This window comes from Clavelina lepadiformis, chromosome 6, assembly GCF_947623445.1.
Source record: "Clavelina lepadiformis chromosome 6, kaClaLepa1.1, whole genome shotgun sequence".
NCBI lineage: Eukaryota > Metazoa > Chordata > Ascidiacea > Aplousobranchia > Clavelinidae > Clavelina > Clavelina lepadiformis.
The window spans coordinates 15,124,498-15,142,938 of NC_135245.1; the positions used below are offsets into that span (position 1 = coordinate 15,124,498).

An 18,441-nucleotide genomic window follows, 5' to 3' on the forward strand; every position below is an offset into this window, starting at 1 on the left:
AACACACACATCCAGTATGCTTGTGCTTTTTTAATAGGTTCAGTGATAATACAACACACTCAAGGATTAAAATAAAGCAGTAATTCCTGAAAGCGGGTTACAAGATTCTTCGATCAGCAAAACAAAAATTCCAACGCTTAAACGACATGCTTTAAAATACAGCTTCTTGAAGGAATTTCGTAAAATCACGCTGTAACAGTGTGCAGAAGTTTCGCAAGACAACGACTTAGTTTTCGGCTCACTTGACTGATCATTGTCTGTCACAGGATCACTTTCCTGGTTTCGGCGCAAGAAACATTGTTAAAATCAACACACGATTGGAGGAATCGAATCGCTGAAATGTTACAAAAGGTATTTTTCATCAGGGCAATCGTGAAACGTCCGGCGCCAAACATTCTATTTGGAGTTTCAAACGCATATTGCATATTTTTCATCAGGGCAATCGTGAAACGTCCGGCGCCAAACATTCTATTTGGAGTTTCAAACACATAACGCATATTGCGCAACGGTGATGAAATAAATGGCTATGTAACGAATTATAATATGATAGCAACGTGAATACATGTTCAAAACTTGAAAAGAACCTTTGGGAAATTCCAGAAAATACTATACAAGGCAAGTTTTTTGAATAACAATTTAAATTGAAAAGTTTTGGATGTTATCGTACTGCCAGCCAGCGATGATGTTTGTAACTGAATCGATTGTGAGGATAACGCAAGGTAGCGCTCTAAATACGGTTCACACTTCATATCAAATCACCATAGCGCGGCGTTGACTTACATTTCAAAAGAATCCAAACTTTTGCTTTAAACAATAAAAGATCGGACTTTTTCTCGAACTCGCAAACGACAAATGGGACAAGTCGATGCGTTTTCAGCGCAACCAATACAACAAGCAATATGTCCGCATGGAATAAGAACAACACTCGCTTGTTCGTTGCCACAAACTTTACACGTTCTTTCCTCCTGTAAACGACGAATCTCTTGAAGTCCAGATGCTATTGAAGGAGTTGCTTTCTTTGTTGCCAATCCTTCTTCTTCAGATCTATTGGAAGCAGATTCTTCCTCCATCGCAAGAATAGACTCAACGAGATTTTCAAGCCTAGAAAATCCATAACCAGTGGTTTCATATTTCCTGTAGAAAGATCGGTTTTCAATGCTATTGATAATTGTAATGCAATAAAAATTAAAAAATAGCTTTCTTGACAAAATTTCACCTTTTCAAAGCAGTTTTTATCGTTCTTTCGTCGAATCCCATTAGTTTTGCTTGCTCCACCAGTTCAGACGAAGACATCTCTCCGTCAACTTTCCGCTCTAGAGATCTTATCTCTTCCCTGGGATCGATGATTTCAGGGCCACCATTTCGATGTCCGTTTCGTAAACTAAACAAAGAAATAGATAACTACAAAGAACAAAACCAAGATGATGATCAAGAACATGACTTTAGGAGGTTTACATTTGTCCTGATTGAATATTCCTGAGTTGATTTGGATTTGCTGGATTCCGAATTGTCGGTCTTCTTAGATTGGGGAATCGAAAGGCGATCCCATGAACATAATCTGGACCTTTTTGTTGAAGAACAAACTCGCACCTGGGCAGGAGATCCAAGTTATACTATATTACTATTACATGTATTTTATATTACTATGGTAGAAAAGTCAATATTTATACATGATAAGTTGCTTAGGGAAATAACTTGTGTTACGTATCAATATAATGTTTATGATAAACAATTTATTAACCTAAATGAATATGAAATGTATCACGGTTTGTCATATTTACACCGTAAAATGTTTAAATTTTTTCAAAATTAACAAATTCTATCACCAAAATACAAAAAAATGAAATACTTTAATATGTTAAAACTCATTTACAATAAAGATATTTTTCCTAAATACTGTTTGGTTTGATACAGTTTATAATCTTTATGTTATATATTTAACATTTTAAACATTAAAACCATAAGGAAAAAGTGTAGAATCGACATAAATGAATATGAAATGTATCACGGTTTGTCGTATTATAACCATAAAGCGTTAAATTTTTTGTCAAAATTAACAAATTCTATCAATCAATTAGTTATAGTGAAGTTCTCGTGGTACTTTATTTTACTAAGAATCGTGATAAGATGAATACATTAACGAATTTTGTTTTAAACATGAAAAGGTCTTTTTCTTAAGAATTATTGAATAAGCGTGAATATGTCTACTACTGAAAAAACAGAAAAGAATGAAAACCAAATGCGAACCGATGAACACAATCATGATAACAGAAACACTGAATGTCTATCATCAAGAAACTATCGAGTCAGTAAACTTATAGAAATAGAATAAAAGCATAAGCGAATAGCATCTAATGTATTCGTCTCATTTCAGTTGGAATAAATATAATTAAGAATTGAATATGAGATAGTGATTCCGGATGTGAATTGTAGATGAATAACCAAAATCTTGTTGTCTTAGATATACTTTAGTTTGATAAAAGTATGAGGAAATAGTATGTAAACAAGATACGGTTTAATGAAGCTAGTCATTTCTTACACATAAAACAGGGTTTCTCAAGCTTTCTCATGTTTGACATTCCAAAAGAACTTGTCTTCAATTTTATACATTGATTCGTTGTATAGTATTTGTGGAGATAGGGTAGTGAGAAGAAAAGCAATGAACTGTTTTGTATATCATTGCGATTCAGTTTCCTTATTTATCGAGATAGTTATCATTTAAATTATCTCTTTACAGAATGAAATACAAAGGGATTACCTTATCACGGATTTTCCAGATCTAGAAAGTGACGGGAGGTTATTGAGACAAATTAGAGACCCACCAGGACAAAAAAGTCGCTACATTCCTCCTGGTAGGTTGGAAAATCATGTTTGAGAATCACATTCCAGAAAAACGTAGGTTTTTACATCACCTTCCTATTTCGATAAGTACAGGTGATCCAACAACTGAAACCTATCGTCTTTCAACTTTCAAACTATTTCCCAGAGAAGTACAAATCGATGTTCGTAAGTTAGCTTCTGCTGGTTTTTATTTCACTGGTTTTAAAGACAGAACCAAGTGCTTCAGGTAACTAGAGAGTTTGATATAGGGTTTGATTCTAATCGAAGCAATATGTTTAAATAAGTTAGGTGATTATAGTTTTACATGTAAAAAACACTATCCTCAACTTCTTTTCAGTTGTGGTCAATCTGTCCAAGAATGGGAATTCAAGGATGATCCAAAACTACTCCGATGGCACAGATCTGATTGTGATATCATTCACGGAACGGAAACAAGAAATATACCAATCAGTTAGTTACGATAAAGTTTTAAATTTATAAGAAAAAAGATACAGATCGAATCAATCCGAAATATATTCATGATCTGTAATACCTACAAAACATAAAGATGGAATGATATTGAATACGTCTCAAAAAGTGTGAATGAACCGAACCAAATCTTAATTCATTTCACAGTTTCACGAAACACCATATGAAATTACCTTACTATGCTACCGTTTATGCTGTGATAGTAGAATATGTTACGTAAGTAGTGTATACCCTGTTCATATGACGTTACATCCACTAGATTGTAAATATTGGTAACTATTTCTAGATTCCATTCTTCATCAATTCGAACTCACGCCAACCCATGACAATGAAAACGCTACAAGATCAGTAACACGACCTCTAACATCTGGGTATCCACAGGCTTCAGAAGATCAAAGAAGACAAATTACAACAGGAAAAATCATTACAAATGGCATTGACATCAGAACAAATTCACCAAACGCCACGATGGCAACATTATTTCAAACTGCTACATTTAGGAATAGTTTATGCACCACACCTCCACCTAATGTAGTTGCATCGACCATAGCAAACTCACATAGAAATCTTACTATGAATTTGAGTAACTTGTTTCCATGCTCAAATCCTGTGAATCCTCACATGAGGAGTGAAGAATCTCGTCTTCAAACTTTCCTGGATCACTCCTCATCATGGCCTTCTCATAGGATTCATGCCACTCCCAGACAAATTTCAAAAGCAGGAATGTATTACTTGGGTGAGTGGATCAGATAAAGTACTGGTTGATTTGTTTCAAACTTAAGATTCAGGATCAAAAGTAGAAATTTATGATTTTCTAACGTTTTTTCCTTTATTACCCAGGTGTAAGAGATCGAGTAAAATGTTGGTATTGTAATGGAGGGTTACAAAATTGGGAGAGAAATGACGATCCGTGGGAAGAGCACACCAAGTGGTTTCCAATGTAAGTTGAATTTTCCATCTCAATGAAGGGATTTCTCAGATTTTACTTTTTATGATTTCTATGTTTAACAAACTTCTATACTTTATCCGCAGGTGTGAGTTCGTTCTTCAGCAAAAAGACCTAGATTATGTTCATCGGATCGTTTCTCGATTCCCTAACCTAAGAAGACCGCTAATTCAGAATCCAGCAAATCCAAACCAACTCGGGAATATTCAATCGGGATTAATGTAAATCTCCTTAAGTCATCTTGGTTTGTTTGTTATATGTTATCATCTATTTCTTAGTTTAGTTTAGGAAACGGACATCGAAATGATGGCCTCGAAATCATCGATCCGAGGGAAGAGGTAAGATCTATAGAGACGAAAGTGGACGGAGAAATGTCTTCGTCTGAGCTGATACAACAAGCAAAACGGATGGGATTCGATGAAAGAATCATAAAAAATGCTTTGAAAAGGTGAAAAATTTGTTACTGGTTTTATTACATTAAACTTACGAATCACATTGAAAACCAATCTTTCTACAGGAAATATGAGGTCACTGGTAATGGATTTTCTAGGCTTGAAATTCTTGTTGAGTCTATTCTCGCAATGGAGGAAGAATCTGCTTCCAATAGATCTGAAGAAACCTCAACAACTCCTTCTACAGAATCCGGATCTGAAGAGATTCGTCGTTTACAAGAAGAAAGAACGTGTAAAGTTTGTCGAAACGAGGGAGCGAGTGTTGTGCTTATTCCTTGTGGACATATTGCTTGTTGTATTGGTTGCGCTGAAGACGCATCGATCTGCCCCATTTGTCGTTTGCGAATTCGAGAAAAAGTCAGATCTTTTATTGTTTAAAGCAAAAGTTTGTGGAATTTAAGTAGCACTTTCGTAAATTATTTTCAATATAAATGATTTTAGAAGATCTTCGCTTAATTTTTTAATAATTCTATAAAACTGGATGATAAATTTATTCAGATATACGTTTTCCAATATATTTTCTGTACCAGTTTCAAAATGTGCTTCGATTTTCTGTTTTCTGGGTTCTAGTTTACCGTATCATGAATCTATGGATGAATCAATCGGGTTCTTTTCAAATAAAAGTCAACACTGTTCTATGGTGAATCGATGTAAATTGTATTTAGAGCACCACCTTGCGTTACCTTCACAATCAATTCAGTTACAAAAAATCATCGCTGGCTGGCAGTGTGATAACGTCAAACTTCTGCATACTTTTATAGTGTGATTTCAAACAAATCCTTCTAAAAACTATATTTTGAAACATATCGTTTAAACCGTGGAATGGAACGGTGAAAATTTTCTGGCGCACTAACTACAAAGGAGTTTGTGTACTGTTTTCTAAGAACTTTTTTCTTACACATGTACTGAAACTTTATCAGATACCTTCCGAAGATATCAAATTGTAAAAGTATGAATGATATTTCAATTATATTGCTTCATTTTTTACGGGGGGAAATCATAATGTATCTGAGTTTCATGAAGAACTATTCACATAATGAAATGGAATAAATTAGGTGATGATTAGGCGGTGACTCAATCGTTTTTTCTTGTAAAAAAGCACTAACATAAAATACTATGGAATACAATGGCTATTAGGAATAATTTTTGACAGTAAGTAATACACACCTTTGTAATAATTGTATTGACTATTTACTCAAACACTTTCAACCAGTCAAATATTGTTACACTAGCACCACAGGCAAAATATTCGACATGCTACATATGGAACATGGGAAACAATCTGTTTGAGAAAAAGTTATGTTGTACACCATCAGGTTTTGAGAAAGCAAAAGGATGTGTTTGATTTCAAGTGTTTCCGTAGAGAAGGGTATATATCTCCCTCTTGTTTGAGAATTGAAAATTATGATGTTATCATGTAAGCAGTTGTAATCAGGTTGAGTAAACTTGTTTCACATCGATAATGAGTGATATTGAATATTACTTTATTTATATATGATAGGTTACTTAGGGAGATGCCTTCTGTTATGTATCAATGTAATGTTTGTGATAAGCAATTTAGTACAATCTATAGTTTAAAAAGACATAGAAAAACGCATGATGACCAGCGATTTCTCTGTAAGCTGTGTGATAAAATCTATAAACGAAAAGATATTTATCAAAAACATTATCGCAATAAACATGCTGGGAATCAGTTGGGGGTAGAAAAAAAAAAAAAAAAAAAACCTTTGTTATAACGTAAGTACAATACGAAGTAATCCTATTCCGTACAATATCAATATATTCAATAATTTTCTTCTTTTTGTGATAGTACCGCATCCCTTGAACAAATGAAGAGAAGAAGTAATGCTATGAGTCGTGAAAGTATTGATAAAAGGTATGAATTGTATTCATATACTCTACGTAGTTTTATTCTAATGAATACTGTTAATGATTATTCTGGTCATACACGTCTGGATAGTGATAAAAAATAAGTTTTAAAGTATTTACAATAGCATAAACGCCACATAATTTATAGGAATGAAAGATATGAAGAAACGTTTTCTATGGGAACCTATTTAGATTTTCGTATGAAATCATACATCAGTGAGAATTCGATTTTAAATGGTCAAGTATCTTTTATGCTTCCACCAACACAGCAAGAGTTAACAAGCATTGGAAAAGAAAATAGTTATGTACAAGTTTCATTGTTTGGGAAAAACTATATTTTAAATGTTCTTCAATATAGCTGTGCTCTATGTGAAAGAAAGTTCTTCGAAAACGATCAATTAAAAGTGCATATGTTGAGACATGAAGAAAACATAGTATTTTCCATATGTAACATGTCGAATATTTTGCCTGTGGTGCTAGTGTAACAATATTTGACTGGTTGAAAGTGTTTGAGTAAATAGTCAATACAATTATTACAAAGGTGTGTATTACTTACTGTCAAAAATTATTCCTAATAGCCATTGTATTCCATAGTATTTTATGTTAGTGCTTTTTTACAAGAAAAAACGATTGAGTCACCGCCTAATCATCACCTAATTTATTCCATTTCATTATGTGAATAGTTCTTCATGAAACTCAGATACATTATGATTTCCCCCCGTAAAAAATGAAGCAATATAATTGAAATATCATTCATACTTTTACAATTTGATATCTTCGGAAGGTATCTGATAAAGTTTCAGTACATGTGTAAGAAAAAAGTTCTTAGAAAACAGTACACAAACTCCTTTGTAGTTAGTGCGCCAGAAAATTTTCACCGTTCCATTCCACGGTTTAAACGATATGTTTCAAAATATAGTTTTTAGAAGGATTTGTTTGAAATCACACTATAAAAGTATGCAGAAGTTTGACGTTATCACACTGCCAGCCAGCGATGATTTTTTGTAACTGAATTGATTGTGAAGGTAACGCAAGGTGGTGCTCTAAATACAATTTACATCGATTCACCATAGAACAGTGTTGACTTTTATTTGAAAAGAACCCGATTGATTCATCCATAGATTCATGATACGGTAAACTAGAACCCAGAAAACAGAAAATCGAAGCACATTTTGAAACTGGTACAGAAAATATATTGGAAAACGTATATCTGAATAAATTTATCATCCAGTTTTATAGAATTATTAAAAAATTAAGCGAAGATCTTCTAAAATCATTTATATTGAAAATAATTTACGAAAGTGCTACTTAAATTCCACAAACTTTTGCTTTAAACAATAAAAGATCTGACTTTTTCTCGAATTCGCAAACGACAAATGGGGCAGATCGATGCGTCTTCAGCGCAACCAATACAACAAGCAATATGTCCACAAGGAATAAGCACAACACTCGCTCCCTCGTTTCGACAAACTTTACACGTTCTTTCTTCTTGTAAACGACGAATCTCTTCAGATCCGGATTCTGTAGAAGGAGTTGTTGAGGTTTCTTCAGATCTATTGGAAGCAGATTCTTCCTCCATTGCGAGAATAGACTCAACAAGAATTTCAAGCCTAGAAAATCCATTACCAGTGACCTCATATTTCCTGTAGAAAGATTGGTTTTCAATGTGATTCGTAAGTTTAATGTAATAAAACCAGTAACAAATTTTTCACCTTTTCAAAGCATTTTTTATGATTCTTTCATCGAATCCCATCCGTTTTGCTTGTTGTATCAGCTCAGACGAAGACATTTCTCCGTCCACTTTCGTCTCTATAGATCTTACCTCTTCCCTCGGATCGATGATTTCGGGGCCATCATTTCGATGTCCGTTTCCTAAACTAAACTAAGAAATAGATGATAACATATAACAAACAAACCAAGATGACTTAAGGAGATTTACATTAATCCCGATTGAATATTCCCGAGTTGGTTTGGATTTGCTGGATTCTGAATTAGCGGTCTTCTTAGGTTAGGGAATCGAGAAACGATCCGATGAACATAATCTAGGTCTTTTTGCTGAAGAACGAACTCACACCTGCGGATAAAGTATAGAAGTTTGTTAAACATAGAAATCATAAAAAGTAAAATCTGAGAAATCCCTTCATTGAGATGGAAAATTCAACTTACATTGGAAACCACTTGGTGTGCTCTTCCCACGGATCGTCATTTCTCTCCCAATTTTGTAATCCTCCATTACAATACCAACATTTTACTCGATCTCTTACACCTGGGTAATAAAGGAAAAAACGTTAGAAAATCATAAATTTCTACTTTTGATCCTGAATCTTAAGTTTGAAACAAATCAACCAGTACTTTATCTGATCCACTCACCCAAGTAATACATTCCTGCTTTTGAAATTTGTCTGGGAGTGGCATGAATCCTATGAGAAGGCCATGATGAGGAGTGATCCAGGAAAGTTTGAAGACGAGATTCTTCACTCCTCATGTGAGGATTCACAGGATTTGAGCATGGAAACAAGTTACTCAAATTCATAGTAAGATTTCTATGTGAGTTTGCTATGGTCGATGCAACTACATTAGGTGGAGGTGTGGTGCATAAACTATTCCTAAATGTAGCAGTTTGAAATAATGTTGCCATCGTGGCGTTTGGTGAATTTGTTCTGATGTCAATGCCATTTGTAATGATTTTTCCTGTTGTAATTTGTCTTCTTTGATCTTCTGAAGCCTGTGGATACCCAGATGTTAGAGGTCGTGTTACTGATCTTGTAGCGTTTTCATTGTCATGGGTTGGCGTGAGTTCGAATTGATGAAGAATGGAATCTAGAAATAGTTACCAATATTTACAATCTAGTGGATGTAACGTCATATGAACAGGGTATACACTACTTACGTAACATATTCTACTATCACAGCATAAACGGTAGCATAGTAAGGTAATTTCATATGGTGTTTCGTGAAACTGTGAAATGAATTAAGATTTGGTTCGGTTCATTCACACTTTTTGAGACGTATTCAATATCATTCCATCTTTATGTTTTGTAGGTATTACAGATCATGAATATATTTCGGATTGATTCGATCTGTATCTTTTTTCTTATAAATTTAAAACTTTATCGTAACTAACTGATTGGTATATTTCTTGTTTCCGTTCCGTGAATGATATCACAATCAGATCTGTGCCATCGGAGTAGTTTTGGATCATCCTTGAATTCCCATTCTTGGACAGATTGACCACAACTGAAAAGAAGTTGAGGATAGTGTTTTTTACATGTAAAACTATAATCACCTAACTTATTTAAACATATTGCTTCGATTAGAATCAAACCCTATATCAAACTCTCTAGTTACCTGAAGCACTTGGTTCTGTCTTTAAAACCAGTGAAATAAAAACCAGCAGAAGCTAACTTACGAACATCGATTTGTACTTCTCTGGGAAATAGTTTGAAAGTTGAAAGACGATAGGTTTCAGTTGTTGGATCACCTGTACTTATCGAAATAGGAAGGTGATGTAAAAACCTACGTTTTTCTGGAATGTGATTCTCAAACATGATTTTCCAACCTACCAGGAGGAATGTAGCGACTTTTTTGTCCTGGTGGGTCTCTAATTTGTCTCAATAACCTCCCGTCACTTTCTAGATCTGGAAAATCCGTGATAAGGTAATCCCTTTGTATTTCATTCTGTAAAGAGATAATTTAAATGATAACTATCTCGATAAATAAGGAAACTGAATCGCAATGATATACAAAACAGTTCATTGCTTTTCTTCTCACTACCCTATCTCCACAAATACTATACAACGAATCAATGTATAAAATTGAAGACAAGTTCTTTTGGAATGTCAAACATGAGAAAGCTTGAGAAACCCTGTTTTATGTGTAAGAAATGACTAGCTTCATTAAACCGTATCTTGTTTACATACTATTTCCTCATACTTTTATCAAACTAAAGTATATCTAAGACAACAAGATTTTGGTTATTCATCTACAATTCACATCCGGAATCACTATCTCATATTCAATTCTTAATTATATTTATTCCAACTGAAATGAGACGAATACATTAGATGCTATTCGCTTATGCTTTTATTCTATTTCTATAAGTTTACTGACTCGATAGTTTCTTGATGATAGACATTCAGTGTTTCTGTTATCATGATTGTGTTCATCGGTTCGCATTTGGTTTTCATTCTTTTCTGTTTTTTCAGTAGTAGACATATTCACGCTTATTCAATAATTCTTAAGAAAAAGACCTTTTCATGTTTAAAACAAAATTCGTTAATGTATTCATCTTATCACGATTCTTAGTAAAATAAAGTACCACGAGAACTTCACTATAACTAATTGATTGATAGAATTTGTTAATTTTGACAAAAAATTTAACGCTTTATGGTTATAATACGACAAACCGTGATACATTTCATATTCATTTATGTCGATTCTACACTTTTTCCTTATGGTTTTAATGTTTAAAATGTTAAATATATAACATAAAGATTATAAACTGTATCAAACCAAACAGTATTTAGGAAAAATATCTTTATTGTAAATGAGTTTTAACATATTAAAGTATTTCATTTTTTGTATTTTGGTGATAGAATTTGTTAATTTTGAAAAAATTTAAACATTTTACGGTGTAAATATGACAAACCGTGATACATTTCATATTCATTTAGGTTAATAAATTGTTTATCATAAACATTATATTGATACGTAACACAAGTTATTTCCCTAAGCAACTTATCATGTATAAATATTGACTTTTCTACCATAGTAATATAAAATACATGTAATAGTAATATAGTATAATAATATTATCCATTATTGTTGTGAAATAAGCTTACTCACCCTGATTATAACTGATTACTCCATAAGATTATAACAGCTTTTTCTCGAAACATCACAGTACTCGTGACAGTATTATATCCGGTTTATTTCGCTTTTGTAGCGCACTCGAATCACCTCATTCCACACTCGTATGACCCATTGTATTATATTTCACACCATAAGATTATAACATCATAATGTACAAACCTCTCTCTCTCTCTCTCTCTCTCTCTCTCTCTCTCTCTCCCCCTCTCTTTTGTTTTATTTAGGTTAGCATTTCGTTTATGATGTAACAATAGATATAGAACCCGAAGAGTTTGTAAACAACAAATTAACACAATTTATTACTAAAACAATAAGTTTTATATTATTAGTAAGTCCAATATTATTCATTAATTATTATCGATGTAAAACAAGTTTACCACTACCCCCCACTCTAAACATTCACGAGTCAACTGAATACACCATAAGATTAGAACATTATAATGTACAAGTCAACGCCATTTATTGCTAAAACACTAAGCTTAGCTCAGTTTAATCTACTTAAATACACTACAAAACCAAAACGATTATATCTAACGCTAACAAGTACAGTTTTTAACAAAGATGACTACGACATATCGCTTCGTTTTGTATTCGTTGATGTAATGATTTCAATTCTCAAACACCAAGTATTATATGCCACATCACGAAAACAAAACAAACAAATCACATCTGGATGCAAGCTTTCCAAGACAAATCACATCTGGATGCCAGCTTTCCGTTATTCTTTCCCACAACTGGCTGTGAGTGGATTGGTGGGATTGCGCAATATACCACCCTTTCGACCTGTCCAACACACTTGTTTCAATCAGACAGGTTTGGATTTACCTTTATAATCGGGTCAAGACAAATCACATCTGGATGCCAGCTATTATTTATTCTTTCCCACAACTGGTTGTGAGTGGATTGGTGGGATTGCGCAATATACCACCCTTTCGACCTGTCCAACACACTTGTTTCAATCAGACAGGTTTGGATTTGCCTTTATAATCGGGTCAAGACAAATCACATCTGGATGCCAGCTATTATTTATTCTTCTCTTACACCTGGAATCGAATGGATTGGTTGTAATACCTTCCAATGCTTTGTTTCTAAAGTCTGGCTTATTTCAACCCAAGCTGGATTTCATAACCAGGTCATGTTAGTGTGTCAATTAACGCATTCTTACTCTAGGCTTTTCTCCATATGATTCCAGGTGGAAATGCATACGGTTCATCGTTCTGTATACTTTACACTGAAACTATGATGTAACTGATATCGAATATCCACAAACCCAAGATGTTTTTTCCTCTAGAAATCTAGAACACCGCACGTTGGCGCTAACGAAAACTATGACGTCACTTTTACACTTGTACTTTTTCTAACATTTTCTTTACGTGTGGTGGCGCTAACGAAAACTATGACATCACTTTTACACTTGTACTTTTTCTAACATTTTCTTTACGTGTGGTGGCGCTAACGAAAACTATGACGTCACTTTTACACTTGTACTTTTTCTAACATCTTTTTTCTTTACGTGTGGTGGCGCTAACGAAAACTATGACGTCACTTTTACACTTGTACTTTTTCTAACATCTTTTTTCTTTACGTGTGGTGGCGCTAACGAAAACTATGACGTCACTTTTCTCTTTTTACATATGACCTAATTACTTGAATGACCTAATCAGATTGCCGGCGTGATGGCGCCGGTTGGCGGGTTGGCGGGTTGGCGTGATGGCGCCGGTTGGCGGTGGCGGTGGCGGTGGGAGTCCTGAGGTGGCAACACTATACTACTCATCTGTTTCTGAGAATTGCCCTCGTAGCTGGTAGCTAATAACACATCACCGCAATAACCTCCGAGTAACATAATATATTCAACATAATATAACTTATATTAACACGCACACGAATCGTTGAGGATAAATTGAATGATTGAAACACTCCGAACGCATCAGAATAAATATTGAACTCGATCCAAAGGAAGATCCAAGACTCCATTTTCTCTAATTTTTTCCGTTATATTAATTAGCTAACAATCATACAACACATTGCTAAGTTTGTTTGAAGCTTAGACCTGGATCGGTTTTACTACTTGGATCACTTGAAACACTCGGATTGAACGTTTTTTTGAGATCGTTTGGATTAATTATGGACATTTACGCGTGCAATAGCAACAGTAATAGTTACCATACATTTGCTTAACTTGTTACGCTTACTCCAGAAAGGTTTGATCAGTTAAACGCTACGACAATTAAAACATTTTAACACGGCGAAATGATCCTTTTCTCGAAATCCGTAATCACCTTTTTCTAAGGTTACAAACTATAAGAGAAGAAATTGAACATTTATAAACCTGATTTCTACTGTCAAACCAGGTTCAAAACTAAAAGAACCGTAGAAAGCAAACAATGTGACTACACCAGTGATTTTTTAACTTTTTCGAAGACGGTTCGCACTTTTTTGTGTCTCGTTAAGTCGTCACGTGATACAATCCAAGCTGTAAAACGTTGGGCAGGTTGGCGAGTCGCGCGTTCACTTTTTCTCATTATTAATTCATTGAAGTTAAACGTTGTATAAAACAATCCGTTTAACTTCTTCTTACACATCACCTAAAATATATAGAGCAAACAGCAGTTTTACTTCAGAGCTAAGTTTCTAAAAATATCAACAAAGTTTCAATTTGCAGTGAAAAACTGTCTGAAGTGACGTCATGTGTCAGCAGTTGTTCAACCGTCCGCCGCACAAAAAAAACGATCCAATAGCCTATAGACCAGGGATGTTCAACCTTTTATTATAGTGGGCCGCATTGTCACTTGAAATAATTCAATGGGCCGCAGAACCTATCAATTTTCAAGAAAAATTGATGACATTAACTACTTTAACAATATCAGTCATCAAAGTATTCGGAGTGAAAATGACTAGCGGGCCGCACAAAAATCTCAGGCGGGCCGCAGGTTGGACATCCCTGCTATAGACTATAGACTTATAGAGCATCATTGCTCAGACTGCTACCTCGTGTAATGTAATATCTATGATATACCATACCAAAAGTTCAGTGAAACCCTGTACTTAATTTTGTTTACAACTATTTTATCGTTAAAGTTTATAAAACAGTAAAACATAACCTACAACTTTAAAAACGATTTCAAGTAGTCTTTGAACATTTAAAATATTGTAATAAGTTACCCAAGTGATCCAAGTGGAGCAAGTAACTGAAATATATTGTTTGTTTGATGATACAATATAATGATAAATGATAAACATCATACTTTTCGCTTCCTACAGTCATTGTCAAAAAATAAAGGTGTTTATAATATATCTATAGATACTATTCTATACGCTCCAAGCGATTTAAGCCAGCAGTCCAAGCAAAGCTAACGTAGCGATCCCAGCGAAAGTTCGTATTTCTGAGACCCATGTCAGGGTGTCGGTAAGTCGGTAACGTTAAAGTATGTTTTTCGCTTCGCCCAGGTCATGACGAGAAATAACCGATACGATAAGTTCGTACTTATATTTACAGGAAGATATATACCCGAAATGGGTGATACCTGCATTACTACGCTGTTTTCAACTTCAACCGTTCGTTGATTGTCCATCTGTCTGTGAGTGTACTTCTTGTTTGACCATTCTAAAACGAGGTTAGCACCATATTTTCGCGCCCCACAGTCAACGGCGTAAAATAACCAATACAATAATAAAATTGTCAAAAATTTTTTTTTTAAAGGGTGCGGTAAAATTTTTAGGGTTTCTTACACTTTTGCACTCCAACTTGAAGGCCTGCTGGAAGGGAGATAATGATTTCCTAACACTAAATCTTGATATGATGTGATTGCAAAATTAATTTTTCATCCCTGTAGGACACTTAGCCTCAATTAGCCGGCCTGTATTTCAAGGCAGCAGGATCCGCCGAGATCTTGGGTGTGCAGAGTCGGTGACTCAAGTGTACAGGTGTGCAACGGCTAGCCAAGTGTGCACCTAGGTCTATTCAATCTTCTTCGGTTCAAATCCAGGCTAATACTTGTAATTGTAACTATAAATTTATCTATCCTAACATAATACCTTATCAAAAAGTACAGTTGATTTAATAAGTTTTCATCGATTCTAAATGAAATTCGGTGGCAAAGTCGTTACCAAAAGTGCGGGTACTATTGTTAAATAGCAGCCTGCTGATTTCCAATAGCACCCTGCTACTGACTCAGTAACAGACAGGCTGCTGTTCGTGACGTGGTCAGTTTTTAAAATAGTTTTTCAACAAAGTGACTGGCTGATGTGGAGTTTTTGCAAAAAAATGTAAATTGATTTTTAGAAAAGATTGTTTGTGTTTCGCATATTTAAAGATAGGTTGTATGGGTGAGGATAGCGTAATTAAATGTTCACGTCTTGATACTCTTGCACATCCTTGATATAAATCAGTGAGTCCCAACCGCGGCTCCAAGCTAGCCTTCTTGCGCCTTTCATTGACCCCTGAAAATCCCACAAAAAATTTAAAAAATCTATTTATAATAATTAGGGCGATTATTTTTGACTTGTCAGTTGGAGTTGGAGTCAAGTTGGACATTAAATTGATTAGTGTTATTTTTCTTGTTAGTGTTGCTATTCGTTGGTACATGCTTTTATGCTTCAAATTTTCGTTATAATTACTTGAGTGTTTTCATGCGGCTTCATACGTACTCTGAAGTTTGAAATTCGGCCCCGACACCAAAAATATTTGGGAACCACTGATATAAACAAACAGTGAGCTGTCCAGTTTTCAGCAGCAACCAGTAATAGCAGGGTGCTACTTGAGCAATGACAGTCTGCTGTTTATTCATGTCATTTACTGAGCAGTAAACAGTCAATGAAACGGCAAGCTGCTGTACAACAATGACAGCCGTTCTTATGATTACACCCCCTTCTCTTCAAAGTACTAATCAACAACTACATGACACCAACCAAATGCAAGGTGCTACACAAAAACAGCGTGCTGCAATTGGTGATGTCATGAGAAAATTTTAGCACGTCCTCAGTTAAAACTGCTATTCGTAATTTGGCCTATCATTGTGGCTGAATGTATGAAGTCAGCCGTGCTTATTTGTCACGCTTCGATGTTCCTAAACATTTTGCAGAATTTGCTTGGAATCTTTTTCCCCCTATGATTATGTCCTTACTTTTGTATTAGGTAAAGCATTGTGGCGTTTCGTGATACTTGGTCGTATTTTACATTTTAAGCTGTTAGACAGCCATTTATTTGTACAAAGTTAATTGTGCAAAACGTAAATGTTATAACACAGTAACCTAAATATACCTTTTAGTCCAAATCTACCTATCTAACTTCAATAAAACCTTACATAGTTAAAATCAACTTTTTGCTTACCCATTCTCCTGTCTAAACAAGTAAACAACTAGAACTGGAAACAGGTTGTAGTGGCAAGTGTGACAGTTACCTTTGCGGAAGGGTCATCAACATGCACGCTGAATTTTTTATCTTTACCCCATAATCAAACAAAGAAAAGCTGTTTTTTTATTGCCGATTTAGAATAAATAAACAAAGAATTGAGACTTTCATGCATGCCATCGCCCAACATTTTCATCTTTGCGCATACGATTTCTTGTTGAAAACTGCCGTACTTTCCATTCGGAAAAACAAGGAACACAACCAAATTTTGTAGTCTCTGTTGCCATGTGTTACCAAGGACAAAATATATATTTTTAAAGTTATTTGAGGAATAGGAGTAAAGCATCTTGTCCATAGACCATTAGTAGAAAGTGTGGCACCGCATGAGGTTCATCAATGTGCATGTGGAACTTTTTTATCTTCACGCCGATTTATAATAATAATAAGTAAAGACTTGAGGCTCCAATGCATTTCATCACCCCAAGATTCATTGGTTTGCACACAGGAGCTTTTAACACAAAACTGCTGCACTTTCTAATCGGACTCATAGACAGAACATGTGACAGAGATGTTTTGGCTGAAGTGGTATCACACACAAATGGGCTTAAACAGAGTTTCTCAGCCGGGGGCCATGGGTGCGTTCTACCAGGGCTACAAACAGATGCCTCACTAGTGAGCTAAAGTGTAGTAATGGGGGAAGATGAAGCAAACAGAGACACAAATTTTTCATGTTTTCGTGCTTTTACTTGCTGTGCAAAAGGCTACTACACATGCAGTAGTGAAGTAAAAAGCGTTTTGCAATCAACAATCTACATTTTTTTATTGACAAGCAAGAGGCCACTGATTTTGAGGGTCACTGTAAGCGGATATGAAATATGAAAGGTTGAGAACCACAACAATATGCTTTTGTTTCGGTGTGTAAAAAGCAATCTCATCAAAAAACGCTAGTAGGTATCAGGTAAAAACACTGTGCACGATAATAAATTCTGAAGACACTGTCAATTGATTCACAGATTCTCTGAAAATATACATTTTATATATGTGTCGAATAACCGTTTTGTCTTATATTACAGGTTTGTTCGTTTATGTTTGTAAGTTGACTGACTATACGTCACAGCCACAATGAGTGATTCTAGGTATTTTACCACCACCAAAAAAGGTGAGATTTTTGAGATGAAAGCAGATCTTAATAGCGACAAAAAGGAAAAGAAGAAAGAAGCCGTGAAAAAAGTCATTGCAAGTATGACAGTAGGAAAAGATGTCAGGTAACAGACATGAGATTAATGTGTATTTATTAAAATATGCTTTCGAAAATGTTAGGAAAGTTATAATATCGCGCTGTATTATTTTGTGCTCGTACAAACAGTAACAGTTACTAATGTTAGTATAATTACATCATGGTATACAGTGCCCTTTTTCCGGACGTCATAAACTGTATGCAAACTGATAACTTGGAGTTAAAGAAACTCGTTTATCTTTATTTGATGAACTATGCAAAGAGCCAACCAGATATGGCAATCATGGCTGTAAATACTTTTGTGAAGGTAATTTTTTGTTTGTTTGCTATACTTCATTATTGTAATATGCACTGAATTAAATTTATGCATTGCTGCAAAACTGCGGAAGTTGTTATTAGGTGATGATTA

General features: G+C 34.7%; 4 protein-coding genes across 5 annotated transcripts in view; 2 read left to right on the forward strand and 2 right to left on the reverse strand.

The window, feature by feature from the left end:
* Positions 1-15: 15 nt before the first annotated feature.
* Positions 16-1,869, reverse strand: LOC143463373 (baculoviral IAP repeat-containing protein 8-like). The gene is made up of 4 exons (XM_076961841.1): positions 1,850-1,869; positions 1,456-1,590; positions 1,217-1,381; positions 16-1,134 (listed from the first exon to the last, which is right to left on the reverse strand). Exons 1-4 carry the CDS (start codon positions 1,867-1,869, stop codon positions 807-809), a joined length of 648 nt encoding a protein of 215 aa, XP_076817956.1. The 3' UTR covers positions 16-806.
* Positions 1,870-2,148: 279 nt separating this feature from the next.
* LOC143461988 (baculoviral IAP repeat-containing protein 7-A-like) lies at positions 2,149-5,112 on the forward strand. Its single transcript, XM_076959962.1, has 9 exons — positions 2,149-2,305; positions 2,738-2,852; positions 2,935-3,067; positions 3,179-3,291; positions 3,596-4,045; positions 4,150-4,249; positions 4,342-4,476; positions 4,539-4,703; positions 4,773-5,112. Exons 1-9 carry the CDS (start codon positions 2,201-2,203, stop codon positions 5,083-5,085), a joined length of 1,629 nt encoding a protein of 542 aa, XP_076816077.1. The 5' UTR covers positions 2,149-2,200; the 3' UTR covers positions 5,086-5,112.
* A 2,771-nt stretch (positions 5,113-7,883) lies between these two features.
* Positions 7,884-12,824, reverse strand: LOC143463374 (baculoviral IAP repeat-containing protein 7-A-like). Its single transcript, XM_076961842.1, has 11 exons — positions 12,489-12,824; positions 11,422-12,333; positions 10,687-10,812; positions 10,140-10,254; positions 9,925-10,057; positions 9,701-9,813; positions 8,947-9,396; positions 8,743-8,842; positions 8,516-8,650; positions 8,289-8,453; positions 7,884-8,219 (listed from the first exon to the last, which is right to left on the reverse strand). The coding sequence occupies exons 3-11, from the start codon at positions 10,789-10,791 to the stop codon at positions 7,907-7,909; spliced, it is 1,629 nt and encodes a 542-aa protein (XP_076817957.1). The 5' UTR covers positions 10,792-10,812; positions 11,422-12,333; positions 12,489-12,824; the 3' UTR covers positions 7,884-7,906.
* Positions 12,825-14,798: 1,974 nt separating this feature from the next.
* Positions 14,799-18,441, forward strand: part of LOC143461984 (AP-1 complex subunit beta-1-like) — a 40,567-nt gene continuing 36,924 nt past the window's right edge. The window contains exons 1-4 of one of the 2 annotated variants that reach the window (XM_076959954.1): positions 14,799-14,851; positions 14,942-15,059; positions 17,869-18,060; positions 18,204-18,339. In XM_076959954.1, the coding sequence (XP_076816069.1) occupies positions 17,918-18,060; positions 18,204-18,339 (279 nt within the window). In that variant the 5' untranslated portion in view covers positions 14,799-14,851; positions 14,942-15,059; positions 17,869-17,917. Of the gene's footprint in view, positions 14,852-14,941; positions 15,060-17,868; positions 18,061-18,203; positions 18,340-18,441 lie in introns of those variants that run through there. The other variant, XM_076959955.1, reaches the window with a different exon arrangement.